Here is a 23,071-nt window from a genome sequence, read left to right on the forward strand (position 1 = left end):
CAATATCTCAAGATCACAATATGTTTCTATCAATATTAGTATTTAAAAGACATAAAAGGAAAAAAAAGATATCTGTCTACTGACAGTAGCTTGCTCACCAGGTAACCATCGGTGAAGATAGTGGCATCCACTCTGCCCTCCATCTAACATGAGAGGAAGAAGTGTGAATGAATGAATGAATGAATGAATGAATGAATGAATGAATGAATGAAAGAATGAATAAATGAAAGAATGGAAGAGTGAAAGAAAGAAAGAAAGAAAGAAAGAAAGAAAGAAAGAAAGAAAGAAAGAAAGAAAGAAAGAAAGAAAGAAAGAAAGAAAGAAAGAAAGAAAGAAAGAAAGAAAGAAAGAAAGAAAGAAAGAAGGAAAGAAAGAAAGAAAGAAAGAAAGAAAGAAAGAAAGAACAGTAAAATTGGAAGCAAAACAAGAGTTTTGAGCAGCTGTCTCCTCTGCCAGAGACAGCTGCTAGTGCTGAACTCAACGTGTCTAGTGAGTAAACACTGGACGGGACAGTGAAACTGTCACATTACTGACAGAGTTAATGTGTTGAGGTTGTTTGTTTATTCACACTTCAGACCAGTTACAATAACTGTATGTGATGAGCTCAATTAGCCGTCGACCAAACAAAGTCAACTTTATGCTGCAAACAAAGCAGACATACTGACTTTGCTGATCTTTGTTTGGACTCTTCCAAAAGGATCTTTAGTGCAGCTAAAGAAACACAAACTCATCCAATAATCAGTCTGCATGGCGTCAACATTTGATTTGGCTCTGGCTGTTTTTTTGCCACTATGTTTCTTGCTAAAACTGAAGATAAGCAAGCTACAACTAAGCCAGAGGCTTAACCAAACACCATTTTAAGATGATCCGCTGCCGGACCCTTCAATAATCAGTTAATAAAAAGCCAATGTCTCTCTCTCTGCTTTTATCATTCTTCACAAAATTCATTAAAAAAAAAAACAGAAACAAAGACAATGAAAAGCCTGTAAACCTTCTGAGTATGTTTTTGTTCCACACTATTTAGTTGATGAACAATTTCAGCTGTGTTTACTCTTCACCTCAGACAATATGCACTTCTGAGGAAAATCAATTTACAAAAGCAATATTATCTTATTGATATTTACTGGTTTTTTTTTGGCTTTGCTCTCGAGGCCTGGACTCACATACAGGGAATGCACACAGGCCATTTACTTTTGGTCAATTTTTACTCTAATCCATGTTTTCAGACTTAATTTCGAGAGGTTTTTGATGCCTTAAAGTGACTGACTTCCCACCTGCAGTTCAAATCAGGACTTGTGTTCCTTTTCTTCTCCACAGACTCTGGTGACTCAGTATGGTGGGGTGGAGGCATTGATTCATGCCGTGCTTCGTGCCGGGGAGAAAGAGGATGTTGCAGAGCCGGCGGTCTGCGCCCTGCGCCACCTCACCTCACGCCACCAGGATGCCGAGCTAGCCCAGAATGCAGTGCGGCTGCACTATGGTATCCCTGCTATTGTCAAGCTGCTGGGGCAGCCGCACTACTGGCCTGTAGTAAAGGTGAGTTAGGGTGCGAAATAGTGTGCTGATAATGGAGCTGGTAACTGAACCAGCCTCAGTGGGCCAGAAGGACAAGAAGCAGAAAGGGAAATGTAAGAAGGAGACCAGAGGAGAGGAAAGAGGAGATGCTAATGACACTGATGGTGTTGATATGGTGTCAGTTGGTCCAGAGGGGGCGGTGAAACTGTACTGAAACAGATATCCACGATAATATACACAAATACAAATACATAGAAAGAACAGCCAGAACAGAAGAGCAAACACACACAGTGTGACACATCCCCCATCGGGCTTCACAACCAAAACACTTCAGCTGTGACAACACCTGCTGGTGCACCGTGTCCCCAGAGACAGTCAGACAGACAGAAAAAGAGACAGACAGACAAAAAGACAGACACTAAAAGATCCAGAGACAAAACTCATTGTTGTTGTTTTTTCTTAGTGAGGAAGAAAGATTGAGGCTGAACAACAATCAGGAACGAGCAGTAATTATACCTCGGTGCTGGTGTACTGATGCACAAGGTAATATTTTGCAGTCTGAAGACCTGCAAACAGAGATGTGGTTGGTGTGTTTGTCATGGGTTCTCTCTGCTTCACAGGCTTCTAGAGATCAAATCAAAAGTTGCCACCGTGTGAAAGAGGCAAATTGCTCTGTGATATCGGTTCATGTCAGTCATATTTCTGCCCCGCGAAGTAGAAAACAGAGCTCAGGGCTGCATTTAATGCACCACCTACTGCCTTTACAACATTGCAGAGACCTCTAAAACAGCCACAACAGCAGGCAGGACATTTTTTAAAAAAAGCTGTGCTTAAACACAAAATGTTAACGTAAAGAAATTTTAGGAAAAAAAAATCAAAACATGACCTTTCCATATCATCTTGGCATTTTCATTTAATGTCTTTTGAATTCACATTCAGACTCACATCCATGGTTAGGGGAGGGAAACAAAAGCACTTTGGTCATGGTTGGGTCAGAAGGTCAGACTAAGGGGTGAGGGTACGTCTTTTGGAAATTCATGCAAGTCTATGTAATGTCCTCTGAAGTGATAGAAACATGACTGTGTGTGTGTGTGTGTGTGTGTGTGTGTGTGTGTGTGTGTGTGTGTGTGTGTGTGTGTGTGTGTGTGTGTGTGTGTGTGTGTGTGTGTGTGTGTGTGTGTGTGTGTGTGTGTGTGTGTGTCACGAATAGGCAAAAAAATACCTAGTACCAAAACTGAACACAGTAGAATAAATTGGGACCATTTTTTTTTAAAACAAGTTTACTGTTGCCATGACAACAAAGTTTGTGTAACTTTGAGAAAGTAGGAACTTTAACCCAGACCACATTTTAAATGATCATTTATCTCAAACCATAATCTTGCCCTAACTACATTTTTAACAGCCATTGTAACAGTTTTGGAAAGAACAGACAAAGGACATCCAAAACACACGCAGACGCACACGCACGCACGCACACGCACGCACACACACACACACACACACACACACACACACACACACACACACACACACACACACACACACACACACACACACACACACACACACACACACACACACACACACACACACACACACACACACACACACACACACACACACACACACACACACACACACACACACACACACACACACACACACACACACACACCCAGAGATAGCGGGGAGCTCTGGTTGTGTTGTTGCAGGGGGGGGGGGGACGTGCGTGTTTTCAACGCACCGTGAGCAGGCGAGGTGTCACGTTGGACAACCAAAGTGCCTTTGTGCCACAGTTTGGGTCGTTTGTGCCAAATTGTTTTCTTCAGATGACACAAAACATCCAAGTTGAAGTCGGCATTGACAGTCTCGAGGAGCAAACTCAGTGCACAATGTCAAAGAAAACCTCTCTGGGTGCAATCCTGACCTCATGAGCCTTTTTCAGTCTTGCCACATGAATGCCACTCAAAATACCTCCACCTCCCTCATTACTTTTAAGTGTCTCTATTGCGGATTACCCAAGTTTGACAAAAAATTGGATGTGTGCTCTCTGCTCGGACTCGTGGTGAAATCACAAATGTGTGCACAAAAAAGTGCTGATGTTGATTAAGCAACTCCTTGGAGTACTTACTGATTCCAGCTGGCCTCCTTCTGCTCCGTGCACATCATTGTGCTCCGCTACAGTCGTGCCGAACAATCCCTTAACCTTTAGACCACACCTCTTACACTTCTGGTTGAGGTCAGGATGTCATTTGACAGAAATGCTTGCTGTTATTTGTTGGCATCCTAAGAATGGTTGGACCTAAAAACAAGGCTTGTGGACCAGAAACATTTTCACAGAAACATTTTATCATCGGAATTTCTAAAGGTCCTTGCATTTATAATTATTTATATTTTGGGGAGAACTCTCCCAGCATGCTGTTCACTGATACTATACTTTCTGAAATATCTGTGAAGTGACATACTTTGCAGGCCGTGCTTATAAAAGCAAAGTCAGAACTTTTCTGAACACTTTGGTGGCAGCAACGAGATAGCACTGAGCTCTCATGGATCCTCGGATACTGGGAGTCTTCCCAGCTGTCTCCTCAGCTGTTAGATCTTTTTTCTCTCATCCCTGTGGTTTCCTTTGATATGTAGCATCACACACTGGTTGGTAAACATGAGTGCAGCGTAAGCAGCTTGCTGAAATTCCAAACAGTAACTGGCACTGCCATTTGAAGGCTCCACATGTAAAGTTGCCTTTAAAGCTGACCCACATAGAGCCTGGAAAGTCCTGTTGAGAAAACTCTTTGATCTCTGTCCTCTCCTCAGGCCACCGTGGGTCTCATCCGAAACCTGGCGCTGTGCCCAGCCAATCAGGCGACGCTGAGGGAAGCGGGTGCTATTCCACGATTGGTAAACCTGCTGCTGAAGGCGCACCAGGACACACAGAGACACGCCTCCTCTGCACAACAGACATACCAGGTCTGGACTCATAACTATAATTCAATTAGAAAATAAATCTAATTGTATAATCAGTTACAGCTATTGAGAAAAATATTTAATTAAATTAGTTACTATTCAAAATGATGGTGTTTCAGCTGTTTCTGTCAAAGTTTCTACAATCAGAATGAGATTGTACAAATTTGACACGCATCACATGACTAATGCTATCAAATGAAATGTAAAGAATGAAGTGGTTATTTGGACGTCAATCCTGGTCATTAGCAGGGAAGGAGATGGTTTTCCTACTTTGTGCTGTGTCACCTTTAACATGAGATCACTGGAGTCAAGTTATAACCCAACACCACAAATCACACATTTGCTTTAAAGTATGTAAAGCATAAATGCTGTCCTTTAAACTTAACAAACCTCTTAACTGGGAAAATTGGAAGAAACCTTAGAAAGAGTTTGCCTTGGACAGAGAATAGAGCATCATTGGACATTTATAGCGTGGAATATCTGGATGACAAATTTATAGCTGGACTGTAACATATGCTACGTAAAGAGTAGAGACCTGGTCTCCCATCCTCGAGACCAGTGGTCTTCAACAGGGGGATTCCCTAGGGGTCGCGCAGGTACTGCAGGGGGTTGTGAAATGTTTGGTTGATTACACAATTTTTTATATTTTTTAAAATATTTTCCCCCCAATTTTTTCCTCCTAAATTTAAATGTCTTTAAATACACATTAACATGAATCCAACATATTGTAGCGAATGGATAAATGGAGGCAGAAGATGTTATCTTACAGTCAGAAATGCACATTCAGCGACACACAGGAGCTCTCAAGCTGGACACCGGTTCACTCACAGCAGGAGACCAGCCTGGACCTGTCCCTCGAAGCCTGGACCTGTCCCTCACAGCCTGGACCTGTCCCTCCAAGCCTGGACCTGTCCCTCAAAGCCTGGACCTGTCCCTCACAGCCTGGACCTGTCCCTCACAGCCTGGACCTGTCCCTCAAAGCCTGGACCTGTCTCTAGAAGCCTGGACCTGTCCCTCCAAGCCTGGACCTGTCCCTCAAAGCCTGGACCTGTCCCTCACAGCCTGGACCTGTCCCTCCAAGCCTGGACCTGTCCCTCACAGCCTGGACCTGACCCTCAAAGCTTGGACCTCCCTCCAAGCCTGGACCTGTCCCTCCAAGGCTGATCCTGTCCCTCCAAGGTTGGACCTGTCCCTCCAAGCCTGGACCTGTCCCTCAAAGGCTGATCCTGTCCCTCCAAGCCTGGACCTGTCCCTCAAAGCCTGGATCTGTCCCTCCAAGCCTCCTGCACACAAAGAGGAGGACCCACCCCTATCGCTGCTGTGCCAATCACAAGGCCCAGTTTAATATAAAACACCATTTTATACAATATATACTGTATAGTAGGGGATCCCGGCTCCATCTCTTTATCAGTTTGGGGGTCCTTGGCCTGAAAAACTTTGAAGACCTCTGCTCTAGACATCTGACGATGCTAATATTTTTATTCTCATCTAAATTCTTTTAATTGTTTTTCTCTGTCAGTTTTGCACATGTGACTTTTCCAAGTCAGATGAGCTGCCTGCACTATGTTGTCTTAAATTTACATCCATTACAGCCATTTATCTGTTACTTGTTTTATGTATTTAACCATTTATTTATTGTAATTAAGAGTTTGAACTTCTGTGCTCGCTTCCTAACTTGGTTTTAAGGTTTAAACACATTTAACTCATTTTTTATTTCTCTAAGTTACAGTTTAGCTGCTCCACAATCTTTCTTTTACCTGCCAAACACTGCATGATTATCCCTGGTGAGGAAACACCATGTTCGATGCTTTAATTCTTTGTTTGATGATTCTCCACTTCTATCTTTCTGCCCATCTCTGTCGTCAGGATGGTGTTCGTATGGAGGAAATAGTCGAAGGCTGCACAGGAGCGCTTCACATTCTAGCCAGAGACCCCATAAACCGAGGAGAGATCGCCAGCATGCAGACCATACCGCTGTTTGTACAGGTACACTCATATGCATGCATATGACATGAAGATATCAGGCCGAGCAAACTGCCAAATGGAAAGATGGAGGAGGATGTAGAAATGTGGGTCTCAATTGATGGAAAAGTTCCTTCCTTGAAGATATTTCAACTGGTCCAGGCCTGGAGAGAATAAGAGTCCTCCCCAACCACACTCATTAGTTTGAACTAAGACTACAAATAATGAAGGAGCTGATCACCGTGTAGATGAAAATTAATAAATCAAATTCAAAGCCATCTTTAAATCATGCAGAGAAGTAGTTATTGTACAAAGCATCTAGTGTGTGCTTTACACATTCCATGCTGCACTGGGCCCTCGTGGTCAAGTTCAAACTGTCATTATAAAAATCAATTATTAAATGTGAAATTAGTTAGAAGAATTGGAAATCTTGTGCGATTCGATGAGACCCGACCACCACACACACACACACACACACACACACACACACACACACACACACACACACACACACACACACACACACACACACACACACACACACACACACACACACACACACACACACACACACACACACACACACACACACGTATGGTACCAGTTACTCAGTATATGTACAGAAATCGTCCAGCTGAACTGCATCCTTCTGGTCACTGAACAGTTTATAGCTCCATGGATCTCATTACTGGGAACTCAGCCATGTTATACAGAAGGCTACTTCCTGTTTTTCCACGGAAAGTACGAGAAAGCTGCACAAACAAATGTGTGACAACTCTGTAGAAGAAATGAGGCGGGTGAGCTACAGTGATAACTTCACAAACACTTCATGTAAAGACTGAGTTTTGATCCGGCAAACAGCCTGAACAAACTATGGAACTGAAGGCAGCATGTGTACTCACGCCTGTCTTTGAATAGTGATGCAATTGCTTGGCCTGCATCTGCCTACTTGTTATGTGTAACAGCGTGAATGCTTTGAGACTGACGAATACCCATGTGTACAATATATCGCCGTGAATTTACAAAGATGAGCCAAAGGCAAAATCAGAAAGGTGGTGGGACGCCGCCAGGAGGCTTTTCCATCCCCTCGTCTGTGTGAACACCGAGAAGCACATCATGTTTGTTTTAAAGCATCCTGGCAGCTTCACACACATCAACCCCCGTGTGTGTGTGTGTGTGTGTGTGTGTGTGTGTGTGTGTGTGTGTGTGTGTGTGTGTGTGTGTGTGTGTGTGTGTGTGTGTGTGTGTGTGTGTGTGTGTGTGTGTGTGTCCAGCTGCTGTACTCGTACGTGGAGAACGTGAAGCGAGTGTCTGCCGGCGTGCTGTGTGAGCTCGCTCTGGACAAACAGTCGGCGGAGCTCATCGATGCAGAGGGAGCGTCGGCACCGCTCATGGAGCTGCTGCACTCCAACAACGAGGGAATCGGTACGTCAGCTAACAGCTGGATATTATGGGCCGTTTACTTTCAACAGATTGAAGCGATGTTCTGAAGGTTTTGTAAGAAAACAAAAAAAAGTAAGAAATATGTTCAAAATCAGGATTAAAAGAGACTTGAGTATAATGATGGTTTGAAACAACACCATTCACCAGACAGGCCACGCAGGAGATGTTATGTTCCATTCTGACAAAAACTAACTTTGTGAGGGTTTTTTTTAAACTACTTTAATGGTAAACCTCTTTTGGTTGGTGGGAGAAGGTTGAAGGTTGGCTGATGGATCATGACTGCCATCTGCTGGAATCCACATTGAGTAAAACTGACATATCCATCTCATATAAAGCCTAAATACATTCTGAAAGATCTGTTGTGTTGAATATGGAACACAAGAAGCCACCAGATTTTATAAACTATAAAATTAGCCTTTAGCCTGGTTGAATGAGAGCAAACCCCTGCAGCCGAACTCCAACTTCTACTTGAAGGCAGCAGATTAGTGTTTTTTGTTTTTAAAACTGCATGTGGTTGGAAAGTCCATGGTTTCCACATAAGTAAGGCCAAGAAGTCAAACAGTGATTACTGTAAATATAATGTTTCTCATGAATATTTGAGACGTGCGACACTGTTAGCAAACCAAACTGCTTCAGGCATCGAACCAGAAGAGGCTTGTTTTGGTATTTTTAAAAGTGACTTCTGCAAAGACCAGCTATTGGGAAAAAAAAAAAAAAAAAATCCACCATGAAGTTACTTGTAGGTTTGTTGACATCAAAGCTTAGTTTTTCTTTTTTTAAATTTCAACTCGTGCAAAAATAATTTTAGAAAAAAAATCTCTTAAGTTCACAATGTTTGGTTCAATTTGTGTTTATCCTCGTGATGGATTGGTTGCAGATTCTAGAAGGAACTGACTTCAGAGCGAGTGCTTTTCACTTGTGTCTCTTTATGAATGAGTGATGTTGCCGTCTACCTGCAGCCACCTACGCTGCAGCAGTGCTGTTCCGTATTTCGGAGGACAAGAGTTCAGACTACAGGAAGAGAGTGTCAGTGGAGCTGACACACTCGCTATTCAAACACGACCCCGCCGCCTGGGAAATGGTAAGAGCCCCGAGTGGACTGTTTGTGTGACTGAAGGGTATTGGCACAAATGTTAAACGCTGCCGTGACAACACACCATATACTATATTTTAAAGAGTGCAGCCACTCTTTAAAAGTGTTCACCTGGTCTCGGTTATTTTAACCTTTACTCTACTCTGTTGCTTAGAAAAATCCTGAAAAAAACAGTCCATGTGCTGTTGACAGAATAAATCAAAATGTACTTTATGTGAGTTCCAGCCTGCTTTGAGAGGAAGGCAAAATATTTGACACATACATACACAACACTTGATCCTTGCTTCCTTCAACACTGTCAATCACAGCTGTCAATCAATTTGATTGATAAGGACTAATAAGGGTTGATATTGATGACTCTGCTCCCTGAAGACCGAAGCTCTTATAAGCCTTTAAAACGACATTCCTGACAGTAAATTTGTGCATGATTTAAACAGAGATGTTTGTAATTGGTCCAAAGAAAATGTACATAATAGTCTAAAAGTATTATTTTCTTGATCTGTTTCTGTACAGGCCCATACTGCAGTTCCTTTGGAGCCTACATACCTAGCTGATGGTGAGTACTTTGATTGAGAAGGAATACTGTTTCAATGCAACAACAAAAAACAAAAATGTAACGTGTCTGTCTGCAGTGGAGTTAACGTGTCTTAATCAGACACTTAGATGTCAAACGAGAAGACTGATGAACTCTTTTTGATGGTGCTGTCATCCACACGGCCAACCTGGGTCTGAAACCTGGGTTATTCTGGAGTTTCAGTTACTTACTGTATGTTTCACCACTGTATTCACCAAAGTTTTTGCTGAAATCTAGTCAGCCAATCAGAGCATCCACTAAACACCTCGTTCTCAGCAGAGAGGTGTAAAACAGGGTGGAAATGTTTTTTGACACTAAAATCCACGTAAATATCTTCATAAGGAGGTCAAGACTGCAAATAAAACACCAGAAATGTTACAAGAGGGGACCTTTAAAATGTCACTGAGAAACATGTCAAAATCCTGTGAGATGAGGAACCAAACGATCTAAAATACTTCAGTTGGAGCTAAAATGGAACTTAAACACAGCAAAACTACAGAACAACTCAAACACAGAGTGGTGTTACAGTGACGGCTCATTTCCCTCGCAAATGACCTTTTGTGAAGACACCAAGTATAAAATACCAGCCGAAAGTTTCCTTTTACAGCATGAACATAATCTGCATATATAATCTGCTCTTTGTTTTATGTGTCATTTAACGACTAAAAGAGACGGTGAGAAGCCCGCTAACTTTCCCAGACTATAATATCACTCAGCTCAAAAAGAGGAGATAAAAGCTTCTGTTGGAATTCAGCATGTCTGCCTGCTGCCACTATTCCCAACACCAACTGCTTTCTTCCATCCGTCTAGACTCTGAAAACACTCTATTTTGGTTCCCCTTAGTCCCTTTCTCCATCAAACACAAACCCCCTGCGTCTCCCTTCCTGTCAGCTCTCAGAATTTCACAATAGGTGGAGAGAGCTTCAAAGAAAGCACACGGGCTCATTAGACAGAAGTCCCAGAGGGAGATGAGTTGTCACCAGCAGCCCACATGCAAGACACAACAAACCACATAACACAACATCAAAACAAGGCCGGACATCAACGTGCAAAACAATCAGGCTGCCTGCACCCCCACAGAGAGATGGTATTAGTATTCATGTAGGATACCTCCTCAGCAACAGAACCACAACTCATCTCACAGACACACCAAGGTACGATCCCTGCTGCTCGCACAACACACCTGGACAAACAAGCTGCAGCGCCATAGGTGTGTGTGTGTGTGTGTGTGTGTGTGTGTGTGTGTGTGTGTGTGTGTGTGTGTGTGTGTGTGTGTGTGTGTGTGTGTGTGTGTGTGTGTGTGTGTGTGTGTGTGTGTGTGTGTGTGAGAGAGAGGGACTTAGGAGGGTATTGGTCTCTCTCTCTCTCTCTCTCTCTCTCTCTCTCTCTCACACACACACACACACACACATCCACACACAGTATACACACACACACACTCTCTCTCTCTCTCACACACTCTCTCTCTCTCTCTCTCTCTCTCTCTCTCTCTCACACACACACACACACACACACACACACACACACACACACACACACACAGAGACAGACAGACAGCTGTGAGTAGTTGTAATGGAGGTCAATTGAAGGTAGCCAAATGAACTTCCACTCTTCCACACATATAGGCCATATATGCTTTTTATAATTAGAATTTAAGAATATGTCACAATTATGTCTGTTTTTGTTCGGGTTCACGTGTTCTGTAAAATGTGGAAAACTTTGACAAATGTGGAGCAGCTTCTAGAATGGAGGCAGACTAAACCTTTATAGACTACTTTTTCCTCCGCACTCTAATGTTTTCTCTAATGGTGCACCATGTTGGACATCACTCACCAATACAGTAATGATTAGACTTAGCCATTAATGAGCCTTACGTAATACTATAGTTCTATATATCAAATTTGATAAAATATTCAGCCAATAAGAAAACTAAAGAGTAAGATTTAGATGTTTACCAAGCAATGTTCCACAGCATATTTCTGGAGTGAAATATCCTGGAGTTCAACAAAGAGTTGGATTGTGGAAGTTTATTTTCTAAGTTAGACTCCAGCTTGTGTTCAGAGACTCTTTGGTAATATTCTGGTGTTCATTCTCTGAGTGTTGAGGAGCATCATTCAACACGACTCTGTGTTTACTGCACAGATTTGTTGATGAATTAGCATTTCCCAGCATGCCTTAGTTATTTCTTTGTAACTTTTGAGAATAAAGCAACCAAATTAAATCAAAGTGATGGGCAGAAATTAATATTTAGTTTTGTTAAAACATGCTGTTTTTTTTATATTTCAATAAAGACATAATGATAAATAAAATGGGGCTATCATTCAAAACCATAAATGTACAATGCAGGAATGTAACATATAGACCAATTTGTCAGTTTTTAACTTGTTACATAAAGTTTTAATGCAGAAATAATTGTTGCAGACTGAATATAATCACACTGAATACAATTGTTCAATATAAATGTGCCATGAATATGTTGTTAATTTGTTATCTGTCTTACATAAAACCATTATAGTGTGATGCAATTTGAACTCCATGAATGGTAAGTGATTCACATGTTGGCTGTTAACACTGAAACAGTTTCACATTCAAACAACTGAAGGTTAAAGTATATTTATTCTTCATGGGAGTCGAGTTTTAACTCCCAAAGATTTCAGGTTCAACTCCTGAAAAGTGTTAAAGATCAACTTCTAGAAAAGAGTTCGTTCCACTCTGCTTCAGTGAATTCGATGGTCTCACATGTAACAAAGCAAATAGAGTTGATTTGAACTCAGAGTTTATTCCAAAGATGTGAATTTGCTGTGAAGTGTTGAAATTACGAAACGTTTCATATTAAAGAGGCATCACCTGTTTCATACATCCTCACATCAATCATGAAACCTGAATAAAAACCTTTAATAAAAACTGCAAAATCCAAAGTAACTCAGCAAAGCCATATATATTCAGTACCTCAGCTTTCATAGAGCAAAGTCACAAAGTGCTTCAATGTGTCATAAAATGGGAAGTTTCTGTTGCAGGAATGTTGTGTTGGTGTAAATCATACACTTTCTTTTAGTAATAACTTACATCTGAACACAGACATGAAACATTTCGGTAGCATTGACCGTGACTTGTACATCATGATGTCTGATATCAATCCAGAATAAACCTCAATTAATCTGCTTAGAAAAATGACAGAATGAAAAACACTTCAACACTTCCCTGAGAATCACCACATTTTCAAATATTCTTCAGTTCCAAAATAATCCCGATGGGGTTTATTTTTTTTTCCTTTCATCATGTTGCCATGTTTATATTTCTCAGATGTTATGTAATAGTGAAATTTCATCTGAGCTCTTTACACAGAAAAAAGACTAAGAGATCCACTTTAATACACAAGGACATCTGTTAAGATGAAGTTGCATCGTTCAGTGAAACTGTTTAATCCTTGTTGATAATTTTATAGTTTTTCATTTATATTTTGTAAAATGTGTTTTTGCTTTGTTTTCATCTGTAAAAGTTGCTTCGTTGATCGTTTCCTCTCTGTTGCTGTGTCTCAGACTTAGATGGCCACTACCCTCCGTACGGCTATGCTGATCTGCCTCTGGACACCCTGCCGCTCGACCCTGACCTCCACGAGGCCTACATCCCTGACATGACCTACGACCCCAGACAGGCCTACCCTGAACCCCTCTAACAGGTCAGCACACACATAGACCCTCACAAACAGTCACACCAGCCCTGCATGCTGATTCCCATTTCCAGCAAATAATTACTAACGCACTAATAATTAGATTAGGTTTATTGTAGTAAATGACTTAACAATTACAAAACATCTTCTCTTTTAACCTCCTGAGACCCAGCGGGAAAAAGGTTTTGCAGTTTAGAATGTTTTTAGATAATTTAAGTATTGTGGTTGAAAGAAATGTTACAGCAAGAATGTTTTCAAAAATATGATTTATTTTTTTTATTTTTTTATCATGTGTCCCTTGTAGTGGAAATGGGGTCTTAGTTGATTACAGGTCGTAATGATATTTTATTGTTTCATGTGTCTTCATGTAAACATTTAATTTCATGTAATAAACATAAAAACAGTTGGATGAAGGAGACACGTCTGAACACTCAAACATAATTTTAAAAATGACATCTCCCTTCTTATCAGTGAAGTCTCAAAGTGTATTTGATTGTTTTTCTAAGTGCAGAACGAATGTTAAATCCTCCAGCCAAGATGAAACTGTGGGTTGACTCAGAAAACGGATATCTGAACAGCTTCCAACAAGAACATTTAGAGAAATGACAAAAATGAAATCAAACTAATTTTAAATCTCCGTTACTGGAGTGGAACCGGGCCACCGTCTCCTTATTAGTGTTTTAATGTGCTCTTGAGTAACCGGGTTTACAGTTACAGAATTTCTGCAGTACCTATATTTCTTAAGTATGATGTAATCATAAATCCTCATTTCACCAGGCAGAAGATTTCTCCTGTCAATATAAAGTTGCTGCCACACCAGAGTAGGGATTTGGTGATGATGATCATGTAGTACAGGGGACTCAAACTCGCGGCCCGAGACGATATTTTGTGGCCCCTACCTGAACATGAAAGTTTAATGTTAGTGCGGCCCGCGAGTTTTTTATGAATGGCACTTTCCAGTGTTGTGTGCGGAGCTGAACGAACCGACCAATCACGGTGGGGTATATGGATCTCGGGGGCGGGACATCGACCGGGCTTGATGCAAGCAGAGAAACATTTCTCAATGAGTGAAAGTGACAGCAGCGTTGCCATGGAGAGTTTTCTTCCGGGCCTGGCTGGCTGCCTCGTTTCTATTCGGCAAACGTGGACATCCGTCCCAGCGCGCTGCGTTCACAACACTTCAAAAAAAAAGTTTTTTAAGTCGCTGCCCAGCGGGACATTACACGTATATATGTCTCTCTCTGACAAAATAAACCAAAGTGATGCGTACGCGGCGAGATAAAAGAAAGGAAATAATGTAGTCGAATGTGGTCTGCAGTCACATACCGACACCTGTCCGTCGGCAATAACAGTCCCCGATAACCCGGACCAATTATAGGGTCGCACCGTTATTTGGGGGGTCATTATTTTGTTATTTGCATTGCCTCACACGATGAACACGACATATATTTCTAGATGATGTCATAAACACGGCTAAACACGACAGTGACACCAAGTGGAATTAAAATATATTCCACAGCCCCAAACATGTGTTTTTCAAAGCCTGCAGTGAAGAGAAAGGTCGGTGATGAGCACAGACAATCCCAGGGAAAGTGGAGATGCAATATTTCTTTGTTGAGCACAGGGGCACCCCGACGTGTCTTATTTGCACAGAGAAAGTTGCGGTGCACGAGGAATACAATTTGAAACGTCATTACACAACTAGACATGCTGAGGAGTACGTAAACTACCAGGGAGATGAGAGAGCCAACCGGGCTGCAAATCTTAAAACACGTCTACTGAGGCAACAAGATTTCTTCAAGAAAGCAACCAAAGAGAATAATGCAGCAGTCGAAGCTCGCTGCGTGGTTAGTGAGATGATTGCTGAGGCGGGAAAGCCGTTCACAGAAGGTGAATTCATCAAAAAGTGCATATTACAGGCTGCAAGTATCGTCTGTCCGGAAAAGAAAGGTCGGTTTAGCAACATCAGCCTTCCTGCCAACACCGTAGCAGAGCGCATTTCTGACCTGTCAAGTAACATTTATGATCAACTGTGTGAGAAAGCCAAATATTTCAGTGTATACTCAGTCGCTCTTGATGAGACCAAAGACATCAGAGACACCGCCCAGCTCGCAATGTATGTCCGTGGTATCGATGACAATTGTGAAGTGATAGAGGAGTTGCTCACAGTAATCCCAATGCATGGCCAGACCACCGCTCAGGAGATATTTCACCAGCTGTGTGATGCCATGGAGAATGCCGGTTTGCCATGGAAGAGGTTTGTTGGAATAACAAGCGATGGAGCGCCATCAATGACAGGGAGGACAAATGGACTGGTGGCACTTGTTCCAAACAAACTGGAAGAGGAGGGTGCAGAGGAGGCCATTGCTCTGCACCGCATTATCCATCAGCAGGCCCTTTGCAGCAAATGCCTGAAGTTTGACAATGTGATGTCTGTCGTTGTGAAATGCATCAACCAAATCAGATCCAGGGAAGGTTCTGTGCTTGTTTAGAGGAAATAGAGTCAGAAGATGGGGATGTGCTCTACTTCACCGAGGTACGTTGGCTCAGCAGGGAAACGCCTTGAAGAGATTTTTTTGAGTTGAGAGCAGAAGTGAAAGCCTTCATGGAGAAGGATGGGGTGGCTGTTCCTGTGCTAAGTGATCCCAAATGGCTCATGGACTTAGCTTTTCTTGTTGATATCACACATGAGCTTAATGTACTGAACAAGAGTTTACAAGGCCAGGGGCAACTGGTCAGTGCTGCCTATGACAACGTGAGAGCATTCTCCACAAAACTTGTGTTATGGAAAGCCCAGCTCTCTCAGACAAACCTTTGCCATTTCCCAGCATGCAAGGCACTCGTGGATGCAGGCACACCATTCAGTGGTGAGAAGTATGTTGATGCCATTTTGAAGCTACAGGAGGAATTTGATTACAGATTTGCAGACTTCAAGACGCACAGAGCCACATTTCACATTTGTGCGGACCCCTTCTCCTTTGATGTGCAAGATGCCCTCCTGTGCTTCAAATGGAGCTCGTTGACCTGCAGTGCAACTCTGACCTCAAAGCCAAGTTCAGGGAGGTGAGTGGAAAAGCAGACAAGCTTGGGCAATGTTTGAGAGAATTGAGCCCCAGCTTCCCTGAGCTTTCCCGAGTGTTCAAGCGGACCATGTGCCTTTTTGGGAGCACATACTTGTGCGAAAAGCTCTTCTCCACCTTGAACTTCAATAAGTCCAAGTACAGGGCCAGACTTACTGATGGTCATCTTCAAGCCATACTGAGGGTCTCAACTGCTTCCTCCCTCAAGACAAATGTGGCTCAGCTATGCGAGAGGAAGCGCTGCCAGGTCTCTAGCAGCAAAGAGTAGGCAAGAGAAGCCATGTTCAGAAGAACAGTTCATGTTCTTCAATGTTCCATTCATGTTCAGAAGAACAGTTCATGTTCAGAAGAACCCATTGAGGTTAAAGAACTGTTAATAAAGACGTTTAAATCTGAATACAGCAGATATAGAAGACTGAAGAAACCACACATAGTTGCTGACTAGAGAAATCTAATTATTATTATTTTATTTATTACTGATTTATTTACTTATTTACTTATTCATTCTTAATTTGTTTATTTATTTTTTCATCTTATTTTGTGTTAAAAAAATAAAAATAAAGACATTTGAGAAGATTGGAATTTTTTTAACAAAGCTTTTCTTGTGGAATACCCGATGCGGCCCAGCCTCACCCAGACTCTGCCTCCAGCGGCCCCCAAGTAAATTAAGTTTGAGACCCCTGATGTAGTACTCTGACATAGACAGCATATAGACACATTTCCTAAAATCTATTCATATAAATAAAGTGTAACATACCCAACATGATTATGCTCACTTACTGGAGTACAAAGACAAAGTAGCCAATCTGCTCAGAGGCGCCGCTGCTGCCGAGATGGACAACAAGTATCTGTAGATACTATGCTGATATAAATTATGGGGCTGGTGTAGCTGGTTACTACGGTAACTCATAAAGAAAGATGTTGTTTTGAGGTCTGTTCTTATTTCTGAGAGACGTGAGCTGTTCACAGTTGACAGAAGGGTATGAGGACTCCAGCTGCTTTTCTGACGTGTTGGGAATTATATAATATCGTTATGTCATTTTCTGTAAATATAAAGCCTGGCTGGGTACTCTGTAATTATTATGTCTCAAAGAGTGTTTACATGATTTTTAATGACAGTCTCAATCAAAACATCGTAGTAATTTCATGCCACTGTGAGAAACTGCTGGCTGTGTGTGAGTGAACAAACAACCTGACGTACAACCATCTTCTGGAAACTGGCAACAGTGTGGTGCACGTTTCATCTTATTTTAAAGTGGTGATTCAAAGGCCAGAACAAATGATACATGATTGAAGATGTTGCTGTGACTATCATTGGAAAAACCTCTTCAGCTCTTTATGATTGGGAGGTAGTCTCGGGAATATTTTGGAATACATACTTTTGGTGGTGAAAAATGTATCCTGTTGATAGAAAACAAAGTATAATCTGGAAAACAATTCCTCTGACACATATTTACTGTGGCTGTATTTAATAATGTAATTTAAGTGTCACTTAATTAGTAAGATGAAGAGATACTGGTACCTGTGTTTTTGAATAGAGCTCATTGTTTCTCCCTGGTTCTTTTGCTCAACTATAAGCTAATAATGTTCAATGCCATGACAAATCTTAATCTTCTCACCACAACCTGATAAAAAGCTAAATTCAATGTTTCAATGTCAAACTATTCCTTAAAAACTATTGTTTGAAATGCTGCAGCCAAATATTTGGTGCACTGTCTTATATGTAGTATCTTGTGTGACGACACCTCGGTTGATGATGATGCTCAAGAACTCTTGATCTTTTTGTTGCAGGAGAAAACAACAGAAACATTGAAAGAGAGAGAGAACAAGTCATAGGAAGAAAGACTGGAGGGAAGGATGGAGGATGGAGGAGAATAGAGGTTTTTATCACAAAGGGAATCAGCCCTTTTCAACGGGGAAAGAAATCCCATTTGGCAATCAAGAACTATTGAAAGAGGTTGCTTATCAAAAAGAGGTTTATTGTTGCTGTAAATGAAAAATGTAACTTTGTTATAATGTTTTACTGTGGGCTGAAAGTGGGGGGTGTCTGACGTTTCGAGGCATCGTTACACGGGTACCTTTTTGAAGCAATCAAATTAGGTAAGAATGCCTTACACTGACATTTGAGACATGCAAACCATTGCTGAACCAAACTCAGCTGATGATCCTCACCAAATGTTTTAGCGCTTCATCTGTAAACATTTAGAAACAAGTAAGAACATTTGAATCAGCTGAAATGTACAAGTGTGACGTCATTGAAGTTCCCTGCCTGTTCATTAGTTTTAAATATTTCCATCCATGTATCTCATGAAAAACATTCATATTAGTCAGTAATAGGTTTCTTTATATTACACAGTCTATCACAATCCCCAGTTTAACACAATTAATCACTGAACCCACAAAAACATGAAAAGTCTGAGGTCTTTGCTTGTAAAACACTCAACATGTACCAGGAATAGAATTTCTCCCTTCTTGGCAGTAATGCCGAACACCATTGCTACCAAAGGCTACCCGTGTATCCCAGCCTTAAGCTGCTGTCTTATAGATGTCTCCACTGTGTACTTGAACAGTGCATTATGTCCCAGGGTGTCCATGTGTGGTTGTTGCATGGTAGTATATTGTGTACCCATTGAAATAGTGTTCACCTTTGCATTCTGGGTAAAAAGGAAATCTGGGTTTTTACAAGCCATTCTTGGATTACGCCAGCCATTTGGAAAAGTTGAGTGCAGAACTGGACTACAAAACCCTCCATGGCCCAACCTCACTTTCACCAAGCAGGTTTTCTGTTCAAATGACCACAGGAAATGGACTGTAATTTGCAAACTCAACTTTTCCCAGATGTACTCAGAATATCTTCAGTGGAAATGGACCACGGCTCTCTGATCAACAGACCAACAGAACTTTACAACAGTACGCACGCTGTGTATCGACATGAGTGACTTTTGTACTCGGGGTGTGCTGATCATTTCAATATGAAATGTGTCAGTAGTTCACTGTTAATGGACGGGAGCAAGTTCTAATACATACTCAATGCTGCTCACAGCATGTATGAAGAATTCAGTCTGTGATCGGTGTGCAGCACCATTTCTATCCAACCATTACATAATAGTTTGATCCAAATGGTTTGCATTTAAGTGCAGCCGCAGTTGGACGTGGACATTATGGACAGTTGGGTCACAAAGTGCTCTGTGCTCCAAGGGACGATGTGATCTTAGTCACCAAGGGACGACGTGATCTTAGTCACAGGGTTTCTGTTTCTGTACTCAACTAACAACATCAGCTGTAGCTTACAGTATGAAAAAAAGCACAAATATAACGACTTAAATAAAGCAGCTGCTGAGATAATCTTCTACAGATCTTAAATTCTAAATCTTCAGTCATGAAAGTTTGTCCTGGGATTCATTTATTCTGCTTGCACAGAGGACTTGCAGTGTTTCTGAAAGATTTAGAATACTTGTGTTTAACCATGTCCATCAAAGAAATAAAATACAATCAAATTCACTTTGTTATATGTATTTCATTTTTATGTGTGCATTTACTGTCATGATTAAATGAAAACGTGTTAAAAGGCCAGTTATCTAGCTTGTTGTCTTCTAACTGAATTAATTGTTTTAAGTGCTTCGCATTTAGCTTCGGCAAGTCAATGATATCCCTGAAATACACCTTTCACTTTGTTTTCTGTCATGTGATTTGATTTTAATTTGGCATGGAACATACTATATCACAATGAAAAACAATTTATTCAGTTATTCAAGAGAAAAGGCCAAACAATGTCTTTTTAAACAAACTAGTATACAGCAATGCAAATGCATACATAAAAGGCAAATACATACATGCCAATGTATGTTGTATTTTTTTCTTAATTAGTTTAAATTCAAGCACCTGAACACTTTCACATCACTAAAAAAGTTTCAATGGGCCAATAACCATGTGCAGTCAGATGATGGATATTGTCATGTTGGACTTTCTACTACTTTCAATAGAACTAATGTCAAAGCTAATACAAGTTGTTGTTGTTTTTTCAGGGAGTGAAACAGTGAGTGATTAATTAATTAATTAATTAATCATACATCTATCTAGTAAATGTATTGTAGGGAAGTGGGTGCATTCTGGACCTTTCCCCTTCAGGCTAACAGTCCTGTTGGCCTCATTAGTATCACACTTGGTGGAAAGATAGAGTTTAAATATGGATGACGCATCTCCTCCTGCTTGGTTCTTCTCTTAGCTTAACACCAAGGGTAGAACTCAAAACCACATCTCCACCCCCCGTCTCTACTCTGCAGACTCTGGTTGCAAATGATGTCACCGGCACAAAATGTCAGCACCCATTTCCACAATATTTTGGCTTGACCTTTGGGGAGGTATAATGTTGTTCATCTTTACATGCAGTCTATGGGTTGAGATGAGATGATAACCAAAGCAATGAAATGTTCATTGTGCACTCAAATCCCAACAAGTCATGCTTTGATGGTAAAACTAGACAGCTGTTTTTAAGAGTCGAACTTTAACTGAAGCTGTTTTTTACTGCAAAAACGTAACTCTAATGCTCGGTTCTTCCTTCCCTCTCACACCTATTTGTATCATCTGTTTGGTAGGTGTCTAGTGCTTCCAACTACATCTCGGTTTTGTTCTGATCCACTATAAGCGTTGTGATTATTTTTCCATCCTCTTGACTGAGATGTTGAATTTTTCCTGCACTATTTGGCTGTTTTTTGTAAATCTTTGTTTATCCAATGCTGAGAAATCTTGTGCTCCACCACTGACTCCAGCTCAGGCTGAACATTATGGTTTGTTCAACAAGTGCTGGTCATCCTGGAGACTGTTGTTGTTTGTTGTGATCAGTGTGTGAAACATCAGGCGCTATACAAGAACAAGCACGGTTGTGTTTTGTACGGTCTGTTATTTCTTTGTTCTGTGATCCAAGGACTGAGCATTGAAAGAAAACATGACCCAAGATAAATTAGGGAGTTTTATTTTGTATTTATATGTATTGGCATTTTATTTTGTACCAGTTATATATATTTTGTGGCCTTTTTAAACATGCAGAAAAGTGGCAAAGAGATCAAATGTATTGATTTGATTACAGTATATGTACACATTATTTGAGTGTGGATGTTTGCTATGTTTTTTTTTTTTTGCTATGTAACCCAACAGGATGTTAATTGCAGCTTAAATTATTTCCTAAACCTGTAGCAATTTAAAAAATGTCAAATTATTTTTAAAGCTTTGTTTTTTCTGCAGCTTGCACTATTATTAGTTTTCCATTAACAGACTAAGAACTCACAGTATAGAAACCAACACTTTTCACAGCTAAAACACAGCTTTTTAGAAAGTATAGACCAGAGAGGCCTCGGGTCAGCTGACCGGGCTGGTTTCTGTTCACATCAACCAGGTATTTTGAATTAGTTTTTGTATCCAACCCTGTGGCAGGTCACTGAGTCACTACCAGCCTTCTTCCCCATCAGGGAGAGCTACCTATTCTCACGCTGGGGTGGCGTGCTGTGGAAGCAGCATCTGTATGTTATCCAAACAGGCAGCTGAAGCACCCACGTGATCTTGCTGCCTGTTTTCTATCGTTGGCATTTTCCATGTTCGCATTTTGTCAGTGGAACCAATGTGATGTGTTTCCTCTTTGTGGGCTCGCATTGCATTTGGACGAATAACAGATAGTGTTAGCTTCTAAATTTAGCAGCATTTCACTTGAACTTGTAACTAGTCTTGAATAACAGTGCGTCATAGTGAACGCTTAGTAAATTACACTCTATTCCAAATGCCATAAATGTTTTGATTACATCTATGCTATTCTAAAATCGATAAGATTTTGAAAAAAAGATCCTTTTAAGATGAATTGAAAATAATTCTGAAACCTTCCCCAAAATGTATTGACAATGAGATTTGAATTTCATCTGTCATGTACGGGGAACTAAGACCCCTGTAGCCCCCTCCGACCCCCCCTTCCACACACACACACACACACACACACACACACACACACACACACACACACACACACACACACACACACACACACACACACACACACACACACACACACACACACACACACACACTAACTACAGTTACCCTACTGTTGTGATGTCTCACCTGGTTGATTAATCACCATCAGATACAGAAACCATGGTAATGGATAGATGTCTGTCTGGGGTTTTGGTACTTCAGGCCTGACAGTGCAAAATCTCTACATTACTGACAAGATATTGAACAGATGGATTATTGGCATCTGAGCAGGAAATGTCCTTAATAACTGAAGAAGTTGCTTTAGAGAACCACCCTAATTTCTGACCAACAGCTTTAGATGTTGCACTTGAAAAGGACAGTACAGTCGCAGTAGTCACAGATGCAGCAATCACACTTGAACTCTTGAAGGACTCCAGCACAGCCCTACTTTTCACAATATTAATGTGTACATTACCAATAATGAAAGAGTCTCTTTTTTGATCCTATGGTATGCATGACTGTGTGTTTGTGTGTCATTTGATGTGGCAGGGGATGACTGCACTGCTGAAAGGAAGGGGGGGATCCTAAATATAGGGAGGAAGTTTCAGGGGATAAATGTGACCAATGTGCCCCCTGCTGGTTTTCATCAAAGAAGACACCAAATCCCATATGCTGCTGGCAAAACAAAAGAAAAGAAAACAAACAGCATGATTGGAACCAGACATGAATAATTTAATATAACATCATGACAACCTCCTTTGCAATATGTCATACTCATCATAATGCAGTACTTACAATTCAACTAAAAATGATGG

General features: G+C 41.1%; 1 protein-coding gene across 3 annotated transcripts in view; it reads left to right on the top strand.

Annotated features, from left to right (window-relative positions):
- Positions 1 to 19,869, top strand: part of LOC138627514 (junction plakoglobin-like) — a 112,265-nt gene extending 92,396 nt beyond the window's left edge. For all 3 annotated transcript variants that reach the window (XM_069709903.1, XM_069709902.1, XM_069709905.1), the window contains 8 exons: positions 1,318 to 1,536; positions 4,327 to 4,479; positions 6,343 to 6,462; positions 7,713 to 7,863; positions 8,841 to 8,962; positions 9,488 to 9,530; positions 13,088 to 13,227; positions 18,090 to 19,869. In XM_069709903.1, the coding sequence (XP_069566004.1) occupies positions 1,318 to 1,536; positions 4,327 to 4,479; positions 6,343 to 6,462; positions 7,713 to 7,863; positions 8,841 to 8,962; positions 9,488 to 9,530; positions 13,088 to 13,224 (945 nt within the window). In that variant the 3' untranslated portion in view covers positions 13,225 to 13,227; positions 18,090 to 19,869. The remainder of the gene's footprint in view (positions 1 to 1,317; positions 1,537 to 4,326; positions 4,480 to 6,342; positions 6,463 to 7,712; positions 7,864 to 8,840; positions 8,963 to 9,487; positions 9,531 to 13,087; positions 13,228 to 18,089) is intronic.
- Positions 19,870 to 23,071: the final 3,202 nt, after the last annotated feature.

This window comes from Brachyistius frenatus, unplaced genomic scaffold (assembly GCF_029030835.1).
Source record: "Brachyistius frenatus isolate BFR_SWC_R1_liver_20210118 unplaced genomic scaffold, ASM2903083v1 Contig_87, whole genome shotgun sequence".
In the NCBI taxonomy this organism is placed as follows: domain Eukaryota; kingdom Metazoa; phylum Chordata; class Actinopteri; family Embiotocidae; genus Brachyistius; species Brachyistius frenatus.